The sequence below is a fragment of the Somniosus microcephalus genome, chromosome 2, assembly GCF_052327205.1.
Source record: "Somniosus microcephalus isolate GS21.2 chromosome 2, FLI_Smic_1.0, whole genome shotgun sequence".
Lineage (NCBI taxonomy): Eukaryota > Metazoa > Chordata > Chondrichthyes > Squaliformes > Somniosidae > Somniosus > Somniosus microcephalus.
In genome coordinates, this window is record NC_140988.1 from 355641873 (window position 1) to 355662366 (window position 20494).

The 20494-nt window shown below is 44.3% G+C and overlaps 1 protein-coding gene across 2 annotated transcripts in view; it reads left to right on the forward strand.

Annotated features, from left to right (window-relative positions):
- ctnna2 (catenin (cadherin-associated protein), alpha 2) overlaps positions 1 to 20494 on the forward strand; it is a 1873786-nt gene that overhangs the window by 1039710 nt on the left and 813582 nt on the right. The window contains exons 1-2 of one of the 2 annotated variants that reach the window (XM_085975534.1): positions 18774 to 19003; positions 19220 to 19300. In XM_085975534.1, the coding sequence (XP_085831660.1) occupies positions 19268 to 19300 (33 nt within the window). In that variant the 5' untranslated portion in view covers positions 18774 to 19003; positions 19220 to 19267. Of the gene's footprint in view, positions 1 to 18773; positions 19004 to 19219; positions 19301 to 20494 lie in introns of those variants that run through there. The other variant, XM_085975533.1, reaches the window with a different exon arrangement.

A 20494-nucleotide genomic window follows, 5' to 3' on the forward strand; every position in this document is an offset into this window, starting at 1 on the left:
ACAAGGTCAATCAAGTCAAAATCACGTGGATTGGTCGCATCTCGATGGAGGCGGGACTACAACCCCGAAAGTTGTAGTCCCGCCTCCTTCCCGACTTCTGAATGAAAATCACCCCCATAGAGTCATAACGGAACAGAAGGAGGCCATTCGGCCCATTGAGTCTGTGCCAGCTCTCTGCAGAGCAATCGAGTCAGTCCCATTCCCCCGCTCTATCCCCGTAGCCCTGCAAGTTTATTTCCCTCAAGTGCCTATCCAGTCTCCCCTTGAAAACAATGAGTGTGTCCACTTCCGTCGACAGCGAGTTCCAGGTCATCACCACTCGCTGTGTAAAAAAGTTCTTCCTCACATCCCCCTTGTATCTCTTGCCCAAAACCTTAAATCTGTGTCCCCTAGTCCTTGTACCATCAACTAGTGGGAACAGCCTTTCCCCGTCTAGCCTATCCAAACCCGTCATAATCTTGTACACCTCTATCAAATCACCCCTCAACCTCTTTTGCTCTAATGAAAACAAATCCAGCTTCTCCAACCTGTCCTTGTAGCTAAGGTCCCCTATCCCCAGAACCATTCTGGTAAATCTCCTCTGCACCCTCTCAAGGGCCTTCACATCCTTCCTAAAGTGTGGTGACCAGAACTGGACGCAATACTCCAGTTGTGGCCTAACCAGCACTTTATAAAGGTTCAGCATAACTTCTCTACTTTTGTACTCAATACCTCTATTTATGAAACCCAAGATCCCATATGCTTTGCTAACCACTCTCTCAATGTGTCCTGCCACCTTCAGGGACCTATGCATATTAACTCCCATGTCCCTCTGTCCCTGCACACTCTTTAAAACTATGCTACTGTATTAAGTGTATATTGCCTCTCCCTGTTCCTTCTGCCAAAATGCACCACCTCACACTTCTCAGTATTAAATTCCATCTGCCACTTGTCTGCCCATTCTGCTAGCCTTTCTATGTCCTGTTGCACTCCTTCATACCTGCTCTTTGGGGGAAAAATTCAGTATCGCCCCGTTTGGGGTGCCATTATCGGCCGTGCGCAAAGTCTAGCGCCTGGCGCTAATTATCGCCTCTGATGGCAAACTTGGCTTTTATTGCTCCTGGAGCTGATTGGAGCGCTAAATCAGGCGCTTCACACCTGTCTTAAGGCGCAAAGGCCGAGGAGCGAGGCGCTACCTCAGAGCGTTGGTGAAGCAAGGAAGGGCAAATCAAAATGAGCCTGCAAAGTGCTGCTCAGTACCCAAACTCCTTCACACAGTGTTGAATCTCTCCAGAAGTCTCTCTCTCTCAGAATGCGTGGTGCAAAAATGTCACCAACAAAAAAAGGCAGGAAGCAGTGACCTTTAAATAGCACGCCCCAGTCCCTTTTATGACTGCAAAACGCTCCCCTCAACCTGTCGTTGCTAGCGGCAGGCGGTAAGGCAGCGGGCGCCACTCAATATCCGGTCCGGGGCGTTACCGGGACGCTGCGCACTCGACTGATGTCACGATCTGCCGGCGCAGGAGATCATGGCGGTAGTGTTTAGCGCCGCCGCAAAATGTCTAATTAATTTTGCGAGCGGCGCAAACATCACCATTGCTTTGCGTACCATTAGCGCCCTCTTAAGACGCTAATGGGAGGCGCAAACAACTGAATTTTTCACCCTTTAACTCTTCTTTTTTGAGCATAATGGATGGTTTTTAAATTGTCCAGGGTTTTAATCAATAGGGAAAGACTATTTCCACTGATTGGTGTGAGTCAGGTGGGGAATATCAATTTAAAGTTGTAACTGAAGGAATGAAGAGTGGTTAGGAGAGATTTCTTCACGTGGCGAGTTGTTAGCGTATGGAATGCTTTGCCACAGGGTGTAGTTGAGGCAGGGACCATTGCATCTTTTAAGGGAAAGTTGGTGAAATATTTTAAGGAAAACAAGCTACAGGGATAAAAACAGAAAATGCTGGGAATACTCAGCAGGTCAGGCAGCATCTGTGGAGAGAGAAACAGAGTTAACGGCCCCGATTTTCCCCCAGCCGTCGGGCGGGGTTTCAGGCGGGTGGGGGCTGAAAATCCCGAATTTGGGGGTCCCGACACCATCCCGCCCAAAACCCCGCCCCACGTAAGTTTCAGGGGCGGCGGGTACCCGCCCCGCACTGGGACCCGTCGAAACCAGGCGGGAAGGGATTAGTGCCAATTAACTGCCTGTTAACAGGTAGTTAACAGGCAGTTTTTAGCCTAATCCCTATTTTGAGGGGTTTCGTGTGGGTTTCCCGACGGCTCCAAACCACGCCAGGTTAGAGCAGGCGGGCCGTCGGGTTGAAGGAGTTGGAGGGGTTGCGATGTTGGCGCTCAGGTGAGTGATGGGTGCATGAGTGTAAAGGTAAGAGTGTTTGGTGTGTCTAAAGTGTGTAAAGAACTTTTACTTACCTGTACTTACCTTCACAGCCTTTCTTCCTGTAGCCGTCGGGAGCCCATCACTCAGCCGGAACTGAAAGCTGAACGGCTGCGATCTGTCAAAAGTGACAGCCTTCAGCTTTGAGTGCCAGTAAGAGTTCTAACTGAGTCTGTGCAGAATGACTCATGTCAGAACTCAGACTGTCAGTGTTTCACAGCTTCAAACAGCTGTGAAACACTGATATTTCATCTGTCAAAAACTCTTGACAGATGAAATTTCAGTCTGTGACGTCACCTGTTGCCGGGTGGCCCTTAATTGGCCTGCTGAGCCCGCTGGGCGGGCTCAACAAGGTCAATCAAGGGAAAATCGCGCGGATTGGCCGGACGTCGAAGTAGGCGGGTCAGAAATCCGAAAGGGGAAGTCCCGCCTTCTTCCCGACAAGTTCGGGAAAATCTACCCCAACGTTTCAGGTCAATAACCTTTCATCAGAACTGGAAAAAGTTAGAGAAGTAACAGATTTTAAGTAAGTGCAGGGCAGGGAAAGGGGAGAGAGGAGGAAAGAACAAAAGGGAAGGTCTGTGATAGGATGGAAGGCAGGAGTGATTAAATGACAATGATTGTACAAAGCAAAAGGAGATGGTAATGGGACAAGGAAAGAAACAAAAGTTGAGTCTCGAAGAGGTGTTAATGTGAATGGCAGAATCAGCAACAGCTGCCATCTGAAAAAATAAGGGCAGAGGTAACGGTCTGAAATTGTTGAACTCGATGTTCAATCCAGAAGGCTGCAAAGTGCCTAATTGGAAAGATGAGGTGCTGTTCCTTGATTTTACGTTGAGCTACGTTGGAACAGTGTAAGCAGCCAAGGACAGAGAGGTCAGAGTGGGAGTGGAGCGGAGAATTAAAATGACAGGCGACCAGAAGCTCGGGGTCACTCTTGTGGAATGAACGGAGGTGTTCCGCAAAGCGGTCACCCAATCGGTGTTTGGTCTCCCCAGTGCAGAGGAGACCGTATCATGAGCAGCGAATACAGTATACTAAATTGCAAGAAGTACAAGTAAATCACTGTTTCACCTGGAAGGGGTGTTTGGAGCCCTGGACAGTGGGAAGGGAAGAGGTAAAAGGGCAGATGTTGCCTCTCCTGCACTTGCACTGGAAGGGGAGGGGCTGTTGGGGGTGATTGAGGAGTGGACCAGGGAGGGAGCAGTCCCTTCGGAATGCTGAAAGGGGAGGGTAGGGGAGGGGATGAGTGGTTGCTGGTGGGATCACGCTGGAGGTGGCGGAAATAGCAGAGGATGATCCGTTGAATGTGGAGGCTGGTGGGGTAAAAGGTGAGGACAAGGGGAACCCTATCGTGGTTCTGGGAGGGAGGGGAAGGGGTGAGAGTGCGGGAAATAGAATGGACACGGTCAAGGGCTGTGTCAACCATGGTAGAGGGGAATCCTCGGTTGTGGAGAAAGAAAGACATATCGGAAGCAGTAGTATGGAAGGTGTCATTGTCAGAGCAGATGCGATGGAGACGGTGAAATTGGGAGAATGGGACAGAGTCCTTACAGGAAACGGGGTGAGAGGAAGTGTAATCCAGGTAGCTGTGGGAGTCAGTGGGCGTATAGTGGATGTTTGTTGAGAGCCTAGCCCCAGAAATGGAGACAGAGAAGTCAAGGAAGCGAACGGAAGAGTCGGAGATGGACCATGTGAAGATGAGGGAAGGGTGGAAATTTGAAGCAAAGTGTATGAAATTTTCTAGTTCAGGGCGAGAGCAGGAAACGGTACTGATACAGTCATCAATGTACTGGAAAAAGAGGTGAGGGAGGGGACCTGAGTAGGACTGGAACAAAGAATGTTCCACATATCCCATGAAAAGGCAGGCATAGCTAGGACCCACACGTGTTCCCATAGCAACACATTTTATTTGGAGGAAGTGAGTGGAGTCAAAGAAGAAGTTGTTCAATGTGAGAACAAGTTCAGCCAGGCGGAGGTGGGTGGTGGTGGATGGGGACTGGTTGGGCCTCTGTTCAAGGAAGAAGCTGCTGGGATATGGAGAGAGAACAGGGCAGTGGATTCGTTTTTAATTACTCTAGCAAATAGCCAGCCCAGACATAACGGGCCAAGTAAGAGTAATCTGTGCTGCAAATATACATGGTTCTATGGTAAGAGCGACTGAATCCCGACTGACATTTCCTAAACACACTCATTCCTGATTTTCACTAAGATGGAACATCCAATTTTAAATCACATTCATCCAAGGCCTTGTCTCAGACATGCTCTCCACCCTATTTTATTTTCTAATTTGCTGTCTGCATTTGTCTCTTGTAATATTAGGAAATGTGTCGGATAAATATTTATATGCGTGTGCACATTTTGTAGCCATGCCACCACAAATGTAATAAAATCTGTACTTGAAACATAATATAATAACGACTTTATTTGAATTACCCAGATCCTAAATTTAATATAAATATACAGCAGACTCTCATTATAAATTCATGTTGTTGGCCCTGTGATGACTGTCGACTGTTTAAAAAAAAATATTGTCACAGCTGTAACCCTGGCAACAGTTACTGCCTTTTGGCTACTGCTCGTTTATATGGACAGGCTGTGAAGTTTTTCTTACGAACAATTTTGTAATACAGCATTCATAGATCAACAAGAGGCAGTCAGTACCTGTAATTATCTGTTTAGCATTTTTTCACAAGTTATGAGTTAGTCCTTATCCCCATATAAAAGCTATATAACAAACTATTTACACAGTAACTGCCACGCGTCTTGAACTTTTGAGGGTACATTATTTCACTTCATCTAAAGAAAGGTCTTCAATCTCTGTATTAAGTTAATGGGAAATTGGATTAAATAATAACAGATAGAACATAACCTTTCACAGGTACTGTAGTGTGAACGTGGCACAACTGATGTCTGACTCATTGAGGATTTGCATTTTCTTTTTATTATATAACACAATTATTTTCATTGTAAACCATGACCTTTTTGGTTTTCTTCGTGCTATATTCTACTTGTACCTACAGTACAACAGTGAATACACTTCAAAGTACCTCAAGCGCTTTGAAAGAAAGGAAATATGAACAACTTGCTGTTATGTTCATTAATAACTAGACATTCTTATTATGAACAGCTAGCTTCTAGCTAGTCATTTATTCAGTACACATTCTCTAGGTACAGCATCTGTAGAGATTCAGCATGTGTACTTCTGTGTGCGGGCAGCCATCTTGCCTACTGCCTTGTGGGTAGCCTAGTGCATCGTGGGTAGTGTAGTCTTAAACACATACAATTAAATATACAGCTCTATACAGCTGTACGGCTCCATCTAGTGTACTATTCTAGAATGACATGTTATTGATCATTACATCCCCCTTTCTTTGAGGTTAAACAAAATCAATATCAATCAACTTTCAAGAAAAACGATAAAGATGATATCAATAACACTTTTGTTAGTGCTCTATAAACATAAACATTTTCACAACAGTCAACACATTTTCAAAGCTTTACTTTATACTCAAAGATTAAGTCTATCAGGCTTTTTTACTTCACGTGTGGATCTTCTCAGCACGGGTAAGTCTGATGTGTTTTCATGAGATTGTTCTGGTGGTGAATGACAAGATTCAGTTGCGACATTGTCATCAATCTGCTCTTGGATAGTTTCTTGCATCTTCAGGAGGGAACGGCGGTTCCTCCTGAGGGATTTGCATTTTCTTTATATTATATAACACAATTATTTTCATTGTCAACCATGACCTTTTTGGTTTTCTTCGTGCTATATTCTACTTGTACCTACAATACAACAGTGAATACACTTCAAAGTACCTCAAGCCCTTTGAAAGAAAGGATATATGAACGACTTGCATTTATACAGCGCCTTTCACGACCACCGGACGTCCCAATGCACTTACAACCAATGAATAATTTTTTTTGGAGTGTAGTCACTGTTCTAATGTAGGAAATGTGACAGCCAATTTGCAGACATAGAAATATAAACATAGAAGATAGGAGCAGGAGTAGGCCATTCGGCCCCTCGAACCTGCTCCGCCATTCAATGCGATCATGGCTGATCATCCAAATTCAGTACCCTGTTCCTGTTTTCTCCCCATATCCCTTGATCCCTTTAGCCTTAAGAAATATATGCAACTCCTTCTTGAATATATCTAATGAATTGGCCTCTACTGCCTTCTGTGGTAGAGAATTCCACAGGTTCACCACTCTCTGGGTGAAGAAATTCCTCCTCATCTCTGTCCTAAATGGCTTACCCCTTATCCTTAGACTGTGACCCCTGGTTCTGGACTCCCCGACCATTGGGAACATCCTTCCTGCATCTAGTCTGTCTAGTCCTGTTAGAATTTTATAAGTTTCAATGAGATCCCCTCTCATTCTTCTAAACTCCAGCGAGTACAAGCCCAATCGACCCAATCTCTCCTCATACGTCATTCCTGCCATCCCAGGTATCAGCCTGGTGAATCTTCGCTGCACTCCTTCCATGGCAAGAACATCGTTCCTCAGATAAGGCGACCAAAACTGCACACAATATTCAAGATGTGGTCTCACCAAGGCCCTGTACAACTGCAGCAAGACATCCTTGTTCCTGTACTCAAACCCTCTCGCTACGAAGGCCAACATACCATTTGCCTTCTTAACCGCCTGCTGCACCTGCATGCTTACCTTCAGCGGCTGGTGCACAAGGACGCCCAGGTCTCATTGCACTTCCCCTTCTCCCAATCTATTGCCATTCAGATAATAATCTGCCTTCTTGTTTTTGACACCAAAGTGGATAACCTCGCATTTATCCATGTTATATTGCATCTGCCATGCTTCTGCCCAATTACCCAACCTGTCCAAATCAAACATGGAGTTTCTCGGCATCCTCCCACAGCACACACACCAAAGCTTTGTGTCGTCTGCAAACTTGGAGATATTACATCTAGTTCCCTCGTCCAGATCATTAATATATATTGTGAATAGCTGGGGTCCAAGGACCGATCCCTGCGGTACCCCACTAGCCACTGCCTGCCACTCGGAAAAAGAGCCGTTTATTCCAACTCTTTGCTTTCTGTCTGCCAACCAGTTCTCTATCCAAGTCAATACCTTGCCCCCAATCCCATATGCCTTAACTTTACACACTAATCTCTTATGTGGGACCTTATTGAAAGCCTTTTGAAAGTCCAAATACACCACATCCACTGGTTCTCCCTTATCTATTTTACCAGTTACATCCTCAAAAAATTCCAGTGGATTAGTCAAGTACGATTTACCTTTTGTAAATCCATGTTGACTTTGTCCGATCAGGTCACTGTTTTCCAAGTGCTCTGCTATTACATCTTTTATAATGGACTCTAGCATTTTCCCCACTACTGATGTCAGGCTTAATTCCCCGTTTTCTCTCTACCACCTTGTTGAACAGTGGGGTAACATTAGCTACCCGCCAAACAGCAAGCTCCCACAAACAGCAGTGTGATAATGACCAGATAATCTGTTTTAGTGATGTTGATTGAGGGTTAAATATTGGCCAAGACACCGGGGATAACTCCCCTGCTCTTCTAAAAATGCCATGGGATCTTTCACGTCCACCTGAGCGTGCAGACAAGGCCTCGGTTAAACTTGTCAAAGGTAATAATATCTGGATTGTTACCTGAGCCACAGGCAAATTGGCATAGATGCAAACAGATTAGAGGTTTAAATGCGTGGCTCAAACAGTGGTGTGGGAAGAAAGGATTTCATTTCATGGGGCACTGGCACCAGTACTGGGGAAAGAGGGGGCTGTTCCGTTGGGATGGGCTCCACTTAAACCGGGCTGGGACCAGTGTCCTGGCGAACCGAATAACTAGGGCAGTAGACAGGGCTTTAAACTAATGAAGTGGGGGGGGAGGGGGGGGGGGAGAATTTAGGAAAGAGTAAATTTAAAAGCAGTGAGAAAAATGTCAAGGCTCTAGGCAGAGTAGAATTTTGGGTAAAAATAAGCAGAGTAGGCCAGGAAGGGACAGAGCGAGTAACAAAGGTAATGAGGCATCAGTGACTAAGGTGACATCAGGGAAAAATAGAAATAAGTCAAAGCTAAAGGTACTATATCTGAATGTGCGAAGCATTCGCAACAAAATAGATGAATTAATAGCGGAGATAGAAGTTAATAGGTTTGATCTAATAGCCATTACGGAGACGTGGTTACATTGTGGCCAAGGTTGGAAACTAAATATTCCAGGGTACTTAACTTTTAGAAGAGATAGGCAAAATGGAATGGGAGGAGGGGTAGCCCCGATAATAAAGGATGGGATAAACACAGTAGAGAGCAAGGATTTTGGCTCGGAAAATCAAGAAGTAGAATCAGTTTGGGTGGAGCTAAGAAACAACAAGGGGCAGAAAACATTGGTGGGAGTTGTTTATCGGCCCCCAAACAGTAGTTGTAATGTAGGACAGAGTATAAATCAGGAAATTAGAGGCACATGTAACAAGGGTAATACAGTAATCATGGGGGACTTTAATCTACATATAGACTGGGCAAACCAAATAGTGTGGAGGATGAATTCATGGAATGTATGCAAGATAGTTTTCTGGACCAGTATGTTGAGGAACCAACTAGGGAAGAGGCTATTTTAGATCTTGTATTGAACAACGAGAAAAGGTTTAATTAATAACCTTTTATTAACCCCTTAAAGGGGCCATTAGGGAAGAGTGACCATAATATGCTAGAATTTTATATTGAGTTTGAAAGTAGTTTAGTTAAATCCAAAATTAGGGTTTTAAATCTAAACAAAGCAAACTACGTAAGTATGGGGGGCGAGTTGGCTAAGGTAGATTGTGAAACGACATTAAAAGGTATGACGGTAGACATGCAATGGCTAGCATTAAAAAAATTAATACATAATTTACAACGATTATACATTCCTTTAAGGCACAGAAACCCCACAGGAAGAGTGGTCCAACCGTGGATAACAAGAGCAGTTAAAGATAGTATTCGATCAAAGGCAGAGGCTTATAATGTTGCCAAAATGAGTAGTATGCCTGAGGATTGGGAGGATTTTAGAATTCAGCAAAGGAGGACCAAGAAATTGATGAAGAAAGGGAAAATAGAATATGAGAGTAAATTAGCGAGAGACATAAATACAGACTGTAAAAGCTTCTATAGCTATGTAAAAAGGAAAACTAAATGTGGGTCCCTTACAGGCAGAGACAGGAGAAATTATAATGGGGAATAAGGAAATAGCAGAGAAATTAAACAAATACTTTGGGCTGGATTTTCCCAGCCCTGAGGAGGCAGGATTAGAGGCAGGACTGCTGGGAAAATGGGAACAATTGGGAGCGGGTCCCAACCCCGCTCCCAACCCGCCTCCGAACCATCTTCCCAGGAGGTGGGTCCCCGACTCGCGCAGAAACCCGTTTCCTAGCAGTGGGAAGGGGATTAGAGCCAATTAACTGCCTGTTAACAGGCAGTTAAGAGGCTTTTCCCCATTTTCAGCCTGCTGATGCGGGCTTCACGACGGCAGGAAACCCCGCCAGGGTCCTCGAGGCGAGCAGTGGGTCTGCTGCAGTGTAAGTGTGCAAATGACAGCTGCAGAGGTAGTGTGATGGGTGCAATTGTGCACAGGTAAGTATGACAGGTGAGAGAATGTAGTGAGAAATACTTTTATTCTGTTTATATGTATCTGCAGGTGACAAGATTTGATATTTCTGTGAAGCCTCATCTGATCGGGAGAATTGACAGATGGCTTCTGCAATCTCACATGCAGCTGCCATCTGTTTTCTCCTAAGGCGAGAGTCATTGGTCAGCCTCGGTGCAAGGGCTCACCTTTGGACAGTGTTTGTCAGTGTTTGACTGCACCTCAATGCTGTCAAACACTGACAATTCAACTGTCAGAAAATTATGGGGTCTGTCCCTTTAAGAAAACCAGCAGATGAAACATCATGCACTGACGTCATCTGACACCGGCTTTCCCTTAACTGGACGGCAAGCCCGCAGGGCAGGCTTAGCAAGGCCAATCGAGGGAAAATAATGTCTGTTCGTCAAACGTCGCTGGGGGCGGGACTAGAACCCGTAACGCAGCAATCCTGCCTCCAACTCATCTCGGCTGGCAAAATTTGTATCTGTCTTCACAGAAGAAGACACAAAAAACTTTCCGGAAATAATGGAGAACCAAGGGTCTACCGAGAATGAGGAACTGAAAGAAATTAGTTTTATTCGTTCATGGGATGTGGGCGTCCCTGGCAAGGCCAGCAGTTATTGCCCATCCCTAGTTGCCCTTGAGAAAGTGATGGTGAGCCGCCTTCTTGAACCGCTGCAGTCCGTGTAGTGAAGGTATTCCCACAGTGCTGTTAGGGAGGGAGTTCCAGGATTTTGACCCAGTGGCGATGAAGGAACGGCGATATACTGCCAAGTCATGATGGTGTGTCACTTGGAGGGGAACTTGGAGGTGGTGGTGTTCCCATGTGCCTGCTGCCCTTGTCCTTCTAGGTGGTAGAGTTCGCGGGTTTAGGAGGTGCTGTCAAAAAAGCCTTGGCGAGTTGCTGCAGTGCATCTTATAATGGTACACACTGCAACCACGGTACGCCGGTGGTGGAGGAAGTGAATGTTTAAGGTGGTGGAATGGGTGCCAATCAAGCGGGCTGCTTTGTCTTGGATGGTGTTGAGCTTCTTGAATGTTGTTGGAGCTGCACTCATCCAGGCAAGTGGAGAGTATTGCATCACACTCCTGATTTGTGCTTTGTAGATTCTGGAAAGGCTTTGGGGAGTAAGAAGGTGAGACACTCACCGCAGAATACCTAGCCTCTGACCAGGATATTGATGGTGGGGGATTCAGCAATGGTAATACCATTGATTATCAAGGGCGGTGGTTAGGCGCTCGCTTGTTGGAGATAGTCATTGCCTGGCACTTGTGTGACGCAAATGTTACCTGCCACTTATCAGCCCAAGCCTGAATACCGTCCAGGTCTTGCTGCATGCGGGCATGGACTGATTCATTATCTGAGGAGTTGCGAATGGTACTTAACACTATACAGTCATCAGCGAACATCCCCACTTCTGACCTTATGATGGAGGGATGGTCATTGATGAAGCAGCTGAAGATGGTTGGGCCTGGGACACTGCCCTGAGGAACTCTTGCAGCGATGTCCTGGGGCTGTGATGATTGACCTCCAACCACCATAACCATCTTCGTTTCTGCTAGGTATGACTCCAGTCAGTGGAGAGTTTTCTCCCCCGATTCCCATTGACTTCAGTTTTGCTAGGGCTCCTTAATGCCACACTCGGTCAAATGCTGCCTTGATGTCAAGGGCAGTCACTCTCACCTCACCTAGTACTGGAGAAATTAATGGGACTGAAAGTCGATAAATCCCCTGGACCAGATGGCCTACATCCTAGGGTTTTGAAAGAGGTGGCTATAGAGATAGTGGATGCATTGTTTGTCATCTTCCAAAATTCCATAGCTTCTAGAATGGTTCCCGCAGATTGGAAGATAGCAAATGTAACCCCACTATTTAAGAAAGGAGGGAGAGAGAAAACGGGGAACTACAGACCAGTTAGCCTGACATCAGCAGTAGGGAAAATGCTAGAATCTATTATCAAGGACGTGGTAACAGGACACTTAGAAAATAATAATAGGATTGGGCAGAGTCAGCATGGATTTATGAAAGGGAAATCATGTTTGATGAATCTGTTAAAAGTTTTTTGAGGTTGTAACTCACAGAATAGATAAGGGGGAAACAGTAGATGTGGTGTATCTGGATTTTCAGAAGGCATTCGATGACATGACACACAAGAGTTTATTAAACAAAATTAGGACTCATGGGATTGGGGGTAATATACTAGCATGGATTGAGGATTGGTTAATGGACAAAAAACAGAGAGTAGGAATAAACGGGTCATTTTCAGGTTAGCAGGCTGTAACTAGTGGGGTATCGCAAGTATCAGTGCTTGGGCCTCAGCTATTTCAATCTACATCAATGATTTGGATGAGGGGACCAAATGTAATATATTCAAGTTTGCTGATGATACAAAGCTGGGTGGTATTGTAAATTGTGAGGAGGATGCAAAGAGGCTTCAAGGGGATATAGACAGGCTAAGTGAGTGGGCAAGAACATGGCAAATGAAATATAATGTGGAGAAATGTGAAGTTATCCACTTTGGTAGGAAAAATAGAAAAGCAGAGTATTTTTTAAATGGTGAGAGATTGGGAAATGTTGGTGTTCAGAGGGACCTGGATGTCCTTGTACACGAATCACTGAAAGTTAACACGCAGGTAGAAGACACTAACAACATCCCAATAATGGATAATCAAGGGGCCACAGGAAGGGGGGAACTAAAGACAATCACTATCACTAAGGAAAAAGTACTTGGTAAAATAATGGGACTAAAAGACGACAAGTCCCCTGGACCAGATGGCCTGCACCCCAGGGTCTGAAAAGAAGTGGCTGCAGAGATAGTGGATGCTTTGGTTGCAATCTACCAAAATTCCCTGGACTCTGGAGAGGTCCCAGCGGATTAGAAAACCGCAAATGTAACACCCCTATTTATGAAAGGAGAGAGACAGAAAGCAGGAAACTATAGACCAGTTAGCCTAACATCTGTCATTGGGAAAATGCTGGAGTCCTTCATTAAGGAAGCGGTAGCAGGGCATTTGGAAAATCAGTCAAGCAGAGTCAGCATGGTTTTATGAAATGAAATCATGTTTAACAAATTTGCTGGAGTTCTTTGAGGATGTAACGAGCAGGATAGATAAATATGAGCCAGTGGATGTGGTGTATTTGGATTTCCAGAAGGCATTCGATAAGGTGCCACATAAAAGGTTACTGCACAAGATAAGAGCTCACGTAGTTGGGGGTAATATATTAGCACGGATAGAGAGTTGGCTAACTAACAGAAAGCAGAGAGTCGGGATAAATGGGTCATTTTCCAGTTGGCAAACGGTAACTAGTGGGGTGCCACAGGGATCGGTGCTGGGGCCTCAACTATTTACAATCTACATTAATGACTTGGATGAAGGGACCGAGTGTAATGTAGCCAAGTTTGTGGATGATACAAAGATAGGTGGGAAAGCAAGTTGTGCAGCTGACTGAAAGAATCTGCAATGGGATATAGACAGGCTAAGTGAGTGGGCAGACATTTGGCAGATGCAGTATAACATGGGAAAGTGCGAGGTTATCCACTTTGACAGGAAAAATAAAAAAGCAGATTATTATTTAACTGGAGAGAGATTACAAAATGCTACAGTTCAGAGGGAACTGGGGGTCCTTGTGCATGAAACACAAAGTTAGCATGCAGTTACAGCAAGTAATCAAAAAGGCAAATGGAATGTTCGTTTTGATTGCAAGGGGGTTGGAGTATAAAAGCAGGGAAGTCCTGTTACAACTGTATAGGGTATTGGTGAGACCACACCTTGAGTACTGCGTACAGCTTTGGTCTCCTTATTTAAGGAAGGATATACTTGCATTGGAGGCAGTTCAGAGACGATTCACTCGGTTGATTCCTGAGATGAGGGGGTTGACTTATGAAGAAAGGTTGAGCAGGTTGGGCCTATACTCATTGGAATTTAGAAGAATGAGAGGTGATCTTATTGAAACATATAAGATACTGAGGGGGCTCGACAAGGTAGATGCAGAGAGGATGTTTCCCCTCGTGGGAAAATCTAGAACTCGGGGGCATAGTTTCAGAATAAAGGGTCGCCCTTTTAGAACTGAGATGAGGAGGAATTTCTTCTCTCAGAGGGTAGTAAATCTGTGGAATTCTCTGCCCCAGAGAGCTGTGGAGGCTGGGTCATTAAATACATTTAAGGTGGAGATAGACAGGTTTTTGCAAGATAAGGGAGTGAAGGATTATGGGGAGCGGGCAGGGAAGTGGCTTTGAGCCCAAGATCAGCCATGATCTTATTGAATGGCGGAGCAGGCTCGAGGGGCCAAGTGGCCTATTCCTGCTCCTATTTCTTATGTTCTTATGTAGGTACAACAAAGAATTAGGAAAGCAAATGGTATGTTTGCCTTTATCACAAAAGGAATTGAGTATAAGAGTAAAGATGTCTTACTGCAATTATATAGACCACACCTGGAGTATTGGTCTCCTTACCTAAGGAAGGATATACTTGCTGTAGAGGGAGTGCAATGAAAGTTCACCAGATTGGTTCCTGGGATGGGGGATTGTCCTATGAGGAGAGATTGAGTAGACTAGGCCTATATTCTTTAGAATTTAGAAGAATGAGAGGTGATCTGATTGAAAAGTACAAAATTCTTACAGGGCTTGACAGGGTAGATGCAGGGAGGACGTTTGCTCTGGCTGGGGAGTCTAGAACCGGGGTCACAGTCTCAGAATAAGGGGTTGGCCATTTAGGACTGAGATAAGGAGAAATGTCTTCACTCAGAGGGTGGTGAATCTTTGGAATTTTCTACCCCAGAGGGCTGTGAACGCTCAGTCGTTGAGTATATTCAAGACAGAGATCGATAGATTGAATATTAAGGGTATCAGGGGATATGGGGATAGTGCAGGAAAGTGGAGATGAGTTAGAAGATTAGCCATGATCGGATTGAATGGCGGAGCAGGCTCGAAGGCCCAAATGACCTACTCCTGCTCCTATTTCTTATGTTCTTAACTGAAAGACTTCATGAGTTCATGAATGGTGCTATATCAATACAAATTCTTTCTATCTTTCTCAATGCACATAGATACCTTTGGGCAGAGCAAACCTTAATATCTTTGGACAATCCAGACTCCTCTCTACTTTTTACAGTGATAGTCTTGATTTTATTCCCCTTGGTTTCTATCTTGCAATGGTGATGTGGAGATACAGAAAATTTTGCTGCCAGCCATTAGATAACAATCTCTAAACCTTGCTTGCTTGTCGTTACTTGGTGCCTGTCTGACCTGGTCCAGAAAGCAAGAGCTCTGCTCCCATTTGCAAAACGACGTCAGTTTGTTAACAAATAGAAGAGGCAACCGGCAACGTAAGGAGAAAGAGATTGATCTTAGTGCATACGGCGACAACAACCTGGAGTTTCCACCAGGGGTGTATCGGCAAAATGTGCGTAGACGCTCCACCAGTTTATTTACGCTGAAGTTTCCGCACAAACTCATTTGCATAAGCCCAAACGTAAAATTAGCGCAATCAGTTTGAGACTGGAAAAGGGCCAGTGGTGGCTCAATGTGCTGGGTGGAGTGGTATAAAGTGTGAGGCTGGAGATCTCAAGGTAAGATACTTTGCTCTCTGTCCTGCAGCTACAATTGACTGCTGTCTTCAATTAACTAATTACTGCAGCAGAGCAGGACACACCCATGTGGCTTCAGTTGACTGTTGGTCACGGGTCTTGTGTACCAAGGGCCAATCAGTTGACTGAATTTAAGCTGAATTTAAAGTCATTGCTGCAGCAGGAGAAGCAGACCTGTGTCAGTGGTTTCAACTGACTGCTGGTCACCGCAGGTCAGATGACTAACGCTGGATCCGTGTGACCACGGGTGCCTGTGCACCCGAGAGTCTGGGCGCAATGCGATGAACACCCCCAAACGGGCGCCATCTGAAGAAAATCGCCATTACGACCTGGGGGCGTGGCCAGTTTGGTGGGCGGGGACTGTTTTGGGCAAAGGGACTTTTAAACCAACGTAATAGACCGCAGAGACGCCAGCGTAAAGTGGTTATGGGCGCATCTCACTTCTGCTCAAAATTCCGTGATCTTTAGCTACCTTTCATTTGATTCTGTCCAGATTAAGCTGATACCTGGGCGGAAACTATGCGCAATCTGCAGGCCAACACGTGCTTGTATGGAGTCCACATCATCGGAATGTAGGAGCCCTGCACATTAAAAAAAAAAATCAGTTGTGTCATCTGGTATTTCTAATAGAACAGTGTACTATTTGTAGATGGACAGTTTTTAGAGAACTGAGCCTCTTGGGACAATTTGGAACATTACTCCACTTTTGCAGAGTCATGGCACTGGAAGGCAATTGGATCGCCCTGGAGTCGGGGCTCGCACCTACCTGGGGTTGCGGCTTCTTGTCCAGCATGCCCCACCCGACTGGGCGGGGAACCTGTCCGCGACGTCACAGGCACGCTGTGGAGTGGGCTGTACCGACCCCTCCCGCTCCCAGTGGGTCTACAGGTAAAAATTCCAGCCTATGCCTCAAGCCCAAAGGATAACACAGATTTTATTTAAAGAGGAATTGACATTAGATGTTAATGTCAAGAGATTATTCTTGGGAATCAAGGGATATGGGGATAGGGTGAGAAAGTGGAGTTGAGGTAGAAGATCGGCCATGATCTTATTGAGTGGCGGAGCAGGCTCGAGGGGCCCCGTTGCCTACTCTTGCTCCTATTTCTTATGTTCTTATGAAACAAAATTCTTGTGCTCACTATAGCTGGATTACTGAGCTTTTCTGTTAGTTGTACTGTTTAGCTATCTGAGAAGTCCTTACAGCTGTATCTGGATTGGCTGGTTTTCTACCAACAAAGTCAGGTTACACAATCGCTTGGACTCGGCCACCATTTTGATTGGCAGTCATGAAATTCTGTCAATAATAAGGTTCCTTAGTAACCCTTTCTAAACAAAAGAGGAAAATATCCCCAATAATTGGTTATATTACACAGCAGCAAGTAGGACAGAACGGTGCCTTGATTTCCAGGATGCACTGAGAAAAGGGGGAGCAGATTTGGCTCTCTGCCCTTTCTCAGGTATTAAAAAAGATGTGGCAAGCAGCATTTTTTCTTGCTTATACTACAGCTAGTGATCAAAATTTCTTGTCAACAAGATTTTTTAAATAGTTTGTGTGAATAATCTCCTCTGATGTTAATGTCTCTTTAAATAAAGTCTGTGTTCTTTGAGTTTCAGGAATAGATTTCACATTGCCGGGCATTGCCTTTATTGACGTGCATAATAGTGTATCAGCCTCAGTATTTTTTTTCTTCCCCTGGCTGTAGTCTAGCAGGAAATATGTTGTTTGCATAAAGGTACCAAATAGATTTGGAATGACAGAAAGCCATTGCCTTGGGGACTTAGGGGTGAGACAGTCGGAGGCAAAGTTGTGTGTTTTTCTGGTTTGTAGATAAAGCAGAAATTGCCTAGAAAAGCAGGGATTCTTTGGGAATGGTGTTTACTGCACACAGTGTGAGACAGATATGACACGAGCAATACCGACTTCGGGTGCAGCTGTCTTCCTCTAAGATGCAACTGGGCCACGATTGCCTTAAAAAAACCACAGATGTCAACACTCTTAGCAGTTGCAATTTGTTTAAAGAGGCAGTTTCATTTCAACATGCAGACACCTTCTTATAACTTCACAAAATAAATCAACCCTCAATTTTTTTTAATGCATGCAACTACTTGCAAAGCTCCCGATCATGGCATTTAGAAGGCTATATGATCGTAAGGAATTTGTTGCCATTTGTCTGTTCCCTCAGTCTAACCATGGCAAACTGACAAATGTGAGATTTATGCATCTAATGTAATGTTAACATAGTTATAGTTTCATAGGTGACTGGCAAAAGAACCAGAGGCGACATGAGGAAACATTTTTTTACGCAGCGAGTTGTTATGATCTGGAATGCACTGCCTGAAAGAGTGGTGGAAGCAGATTAAATAGTAACTTTCAAAAGGGAATTAGATAAATACTTAAGGGGAAAAAATTACAGGGCTATGGGGAAAGAGCAGAGGAGTGGGACTAATTGGATAGCTCTATTGGATAGCCGGCACAAGAATGATGGGCCGAATGGCCTCCTTCTGTGCTGTATCATACTATGATAATGAAAATTCATTGAAAATCCTGGTAACATTAATGATGAATGTCTCCACATCATTAACCGTAGAAACAAAGTGGGAAAAAATGGACTTCTGTATGAATGTCTGGTTTATTTGAACTTTCCACACAGTCCACTTAACAACAAGAAAAGCACTGTTTAGTTCAACATTGGACAGGTGGGGGCTGAATGGCACCTTGTTCGGATCACTTTTTATATAGCCTGGTCTCAACTCCCACACCTATGGTATGCGTATTTTACAATGTAATGGGCAGCCTATATATGTTCGCAAAATGTATTCTTTGTATTTGATACTATAACTATGCAGCTTAAAACACTGTGTTATATAGACGGGTTATATTTGAACCTTGACTTTTGACATAAATCTTTTCTCTGAATAGAATTTTTCTGTAATATAGAAACTTTAGAACAGGAGGAGGAAATTCATCTCTTTCTGCCTGTGTGAAATTTAGGCTTCTCGCCAGACTGATTATACTCATTTTCCTTTTTTTGCCCATAGCCTTTTATATTCTTCAAGTATTTATCCTTTAATCTACCATCGATCATCACTGGTGGCAAAGTGTCTCACATTTCAAAAGCTCTTTGCGTTAAAAGATTTTTCGATTTTCCCCTTTATGTGTGTACCTGTAGTAACAATTTAAAAAAAAAAATGAAAGACGAGGACTAATTTCCAAACTTATGGGGGAGAAATTTCCATATGCATTCCCCGCCCATCCAACATAACTTTGGTGTTTTTCCAGGGTTTCCGCAGCTGTTCCACCAAAGTTCCAGTGGATGGGAATTCACCCCCTCGGACTTCAGTCAAGAACTTGTTTCTTAAATTTGAACCCTTGACTTTGTGGCGCTATCTCTTGCTGCACAGTATGGAATGAACATTGATGTGACCATGTGAATAGCAATCATATAGCAGGTTAACACAGAATAATTCCTATACATTCTTGTGCTGTTTATGTACAACTGATAATGTTTTCCAATTTTATACTATTCTGAATCAATTCGCCAGGTTCACATTCACATCTGGACAGGTGACAGTAACGGTAGCTCTGGTGATGAGGATGGTCATTTCATAAATTAAGTGTCACAATCTTTAAACGTATTTCTAACTGCAATGTGTTATCTCTTTCAGACTGGCAGGAAAGAAAAAGGCGACCCACTCAATGCTGCCATCGAAAAAATGACAAAGAAAACTAGGGATCTGCGGAGACAGGTATACTGTTTGGAATCTTCTACTTTTGACATGGAATATCTGGTGATATCTGAGCAACTGTACTTTGGGGACTTGGTATTTGTGTAAAATTGGAATAACCACTGGTTCTTTTCAAATATCAGTCGTGAGGGCCGATAACTACTTTGCCATTCTCCTTCTCCTGCTCAAGAGAAATATTGCAGTCTTCATTGTAGCACTACATATAAGTATAGGGCTATGAAGCTTCCTTAAATTATTCCTGCACAATGTTTATATTCCAAAGAGGTCCAGCAGTTTAAACTACCTTGGGTCACAGACATGACTGGAACACTGTCACTTAACCTCAGTGACCTGTGTGTTGACAAATGGGATTAATGTCTCCACTGCACCAAACTCTCCCTGACTTTGGCACTAATTGGAATTGAGTCACAGTCTCACTCACAGAGGTCATAAGGATGACCAGCATGGGAATTGAAAAGAAGTCACAATGATTTGTGGAATGGCACACTGTTGGACAGAAGAGAGGAAGGTTTGCCCTGCCATATCTAACCTGGGAGCACTTGAACCAGATGGGAAAAGTAGCTAAATGATTAGTCCACAGTTTACTCATCACCACAAAAACTTTTTTTTTCTAAAGATGGACTGCAAGCAGACATGGGGAATCACCTTCTTGTTACAAGACAGATATGATTCCAAAATGATGCCCTGTTCAGCGACCTAATTAGTTGCAGTTACCTTTGGGAATGTTTCATGATGCTTCAATTTCTGTTACTTTTACTTCAAAAGATTTCCTCTAATTAATGAGTCCCAGTTGCAAGCCATATTTATGATGCAAATAGATTATGCCACATGGATCCTGCAGGAATATAAAAGTGATTTTTCAGCATTAAAATATATATATTTTAATCATTTGGTCACACTGCAGGTAAAGGCTGCACAGGCAGGAAGGGAATGGGTGACCGCCAGGCAGAGTGGTAGGCGCAAGGAGGTAGTGCAGGGGTGCCCTGTGGCCATCCCCCTCTCAAACAGATATACCAATTTGAATATTGTTGAGGGAGATGGCTTATCGGGGGAAGGCAGCAGCAGCCAACTTCCTGGCACCGTGGGTGGTTCTGATGCACAGGATGGGAGAAAAAAGAGCGGGAGAGCTATAGTAATAGCGGATTCTATTATAAGGGGAATAAATAGGCGTTTCTGCAGCCGCAAAAAAGACTC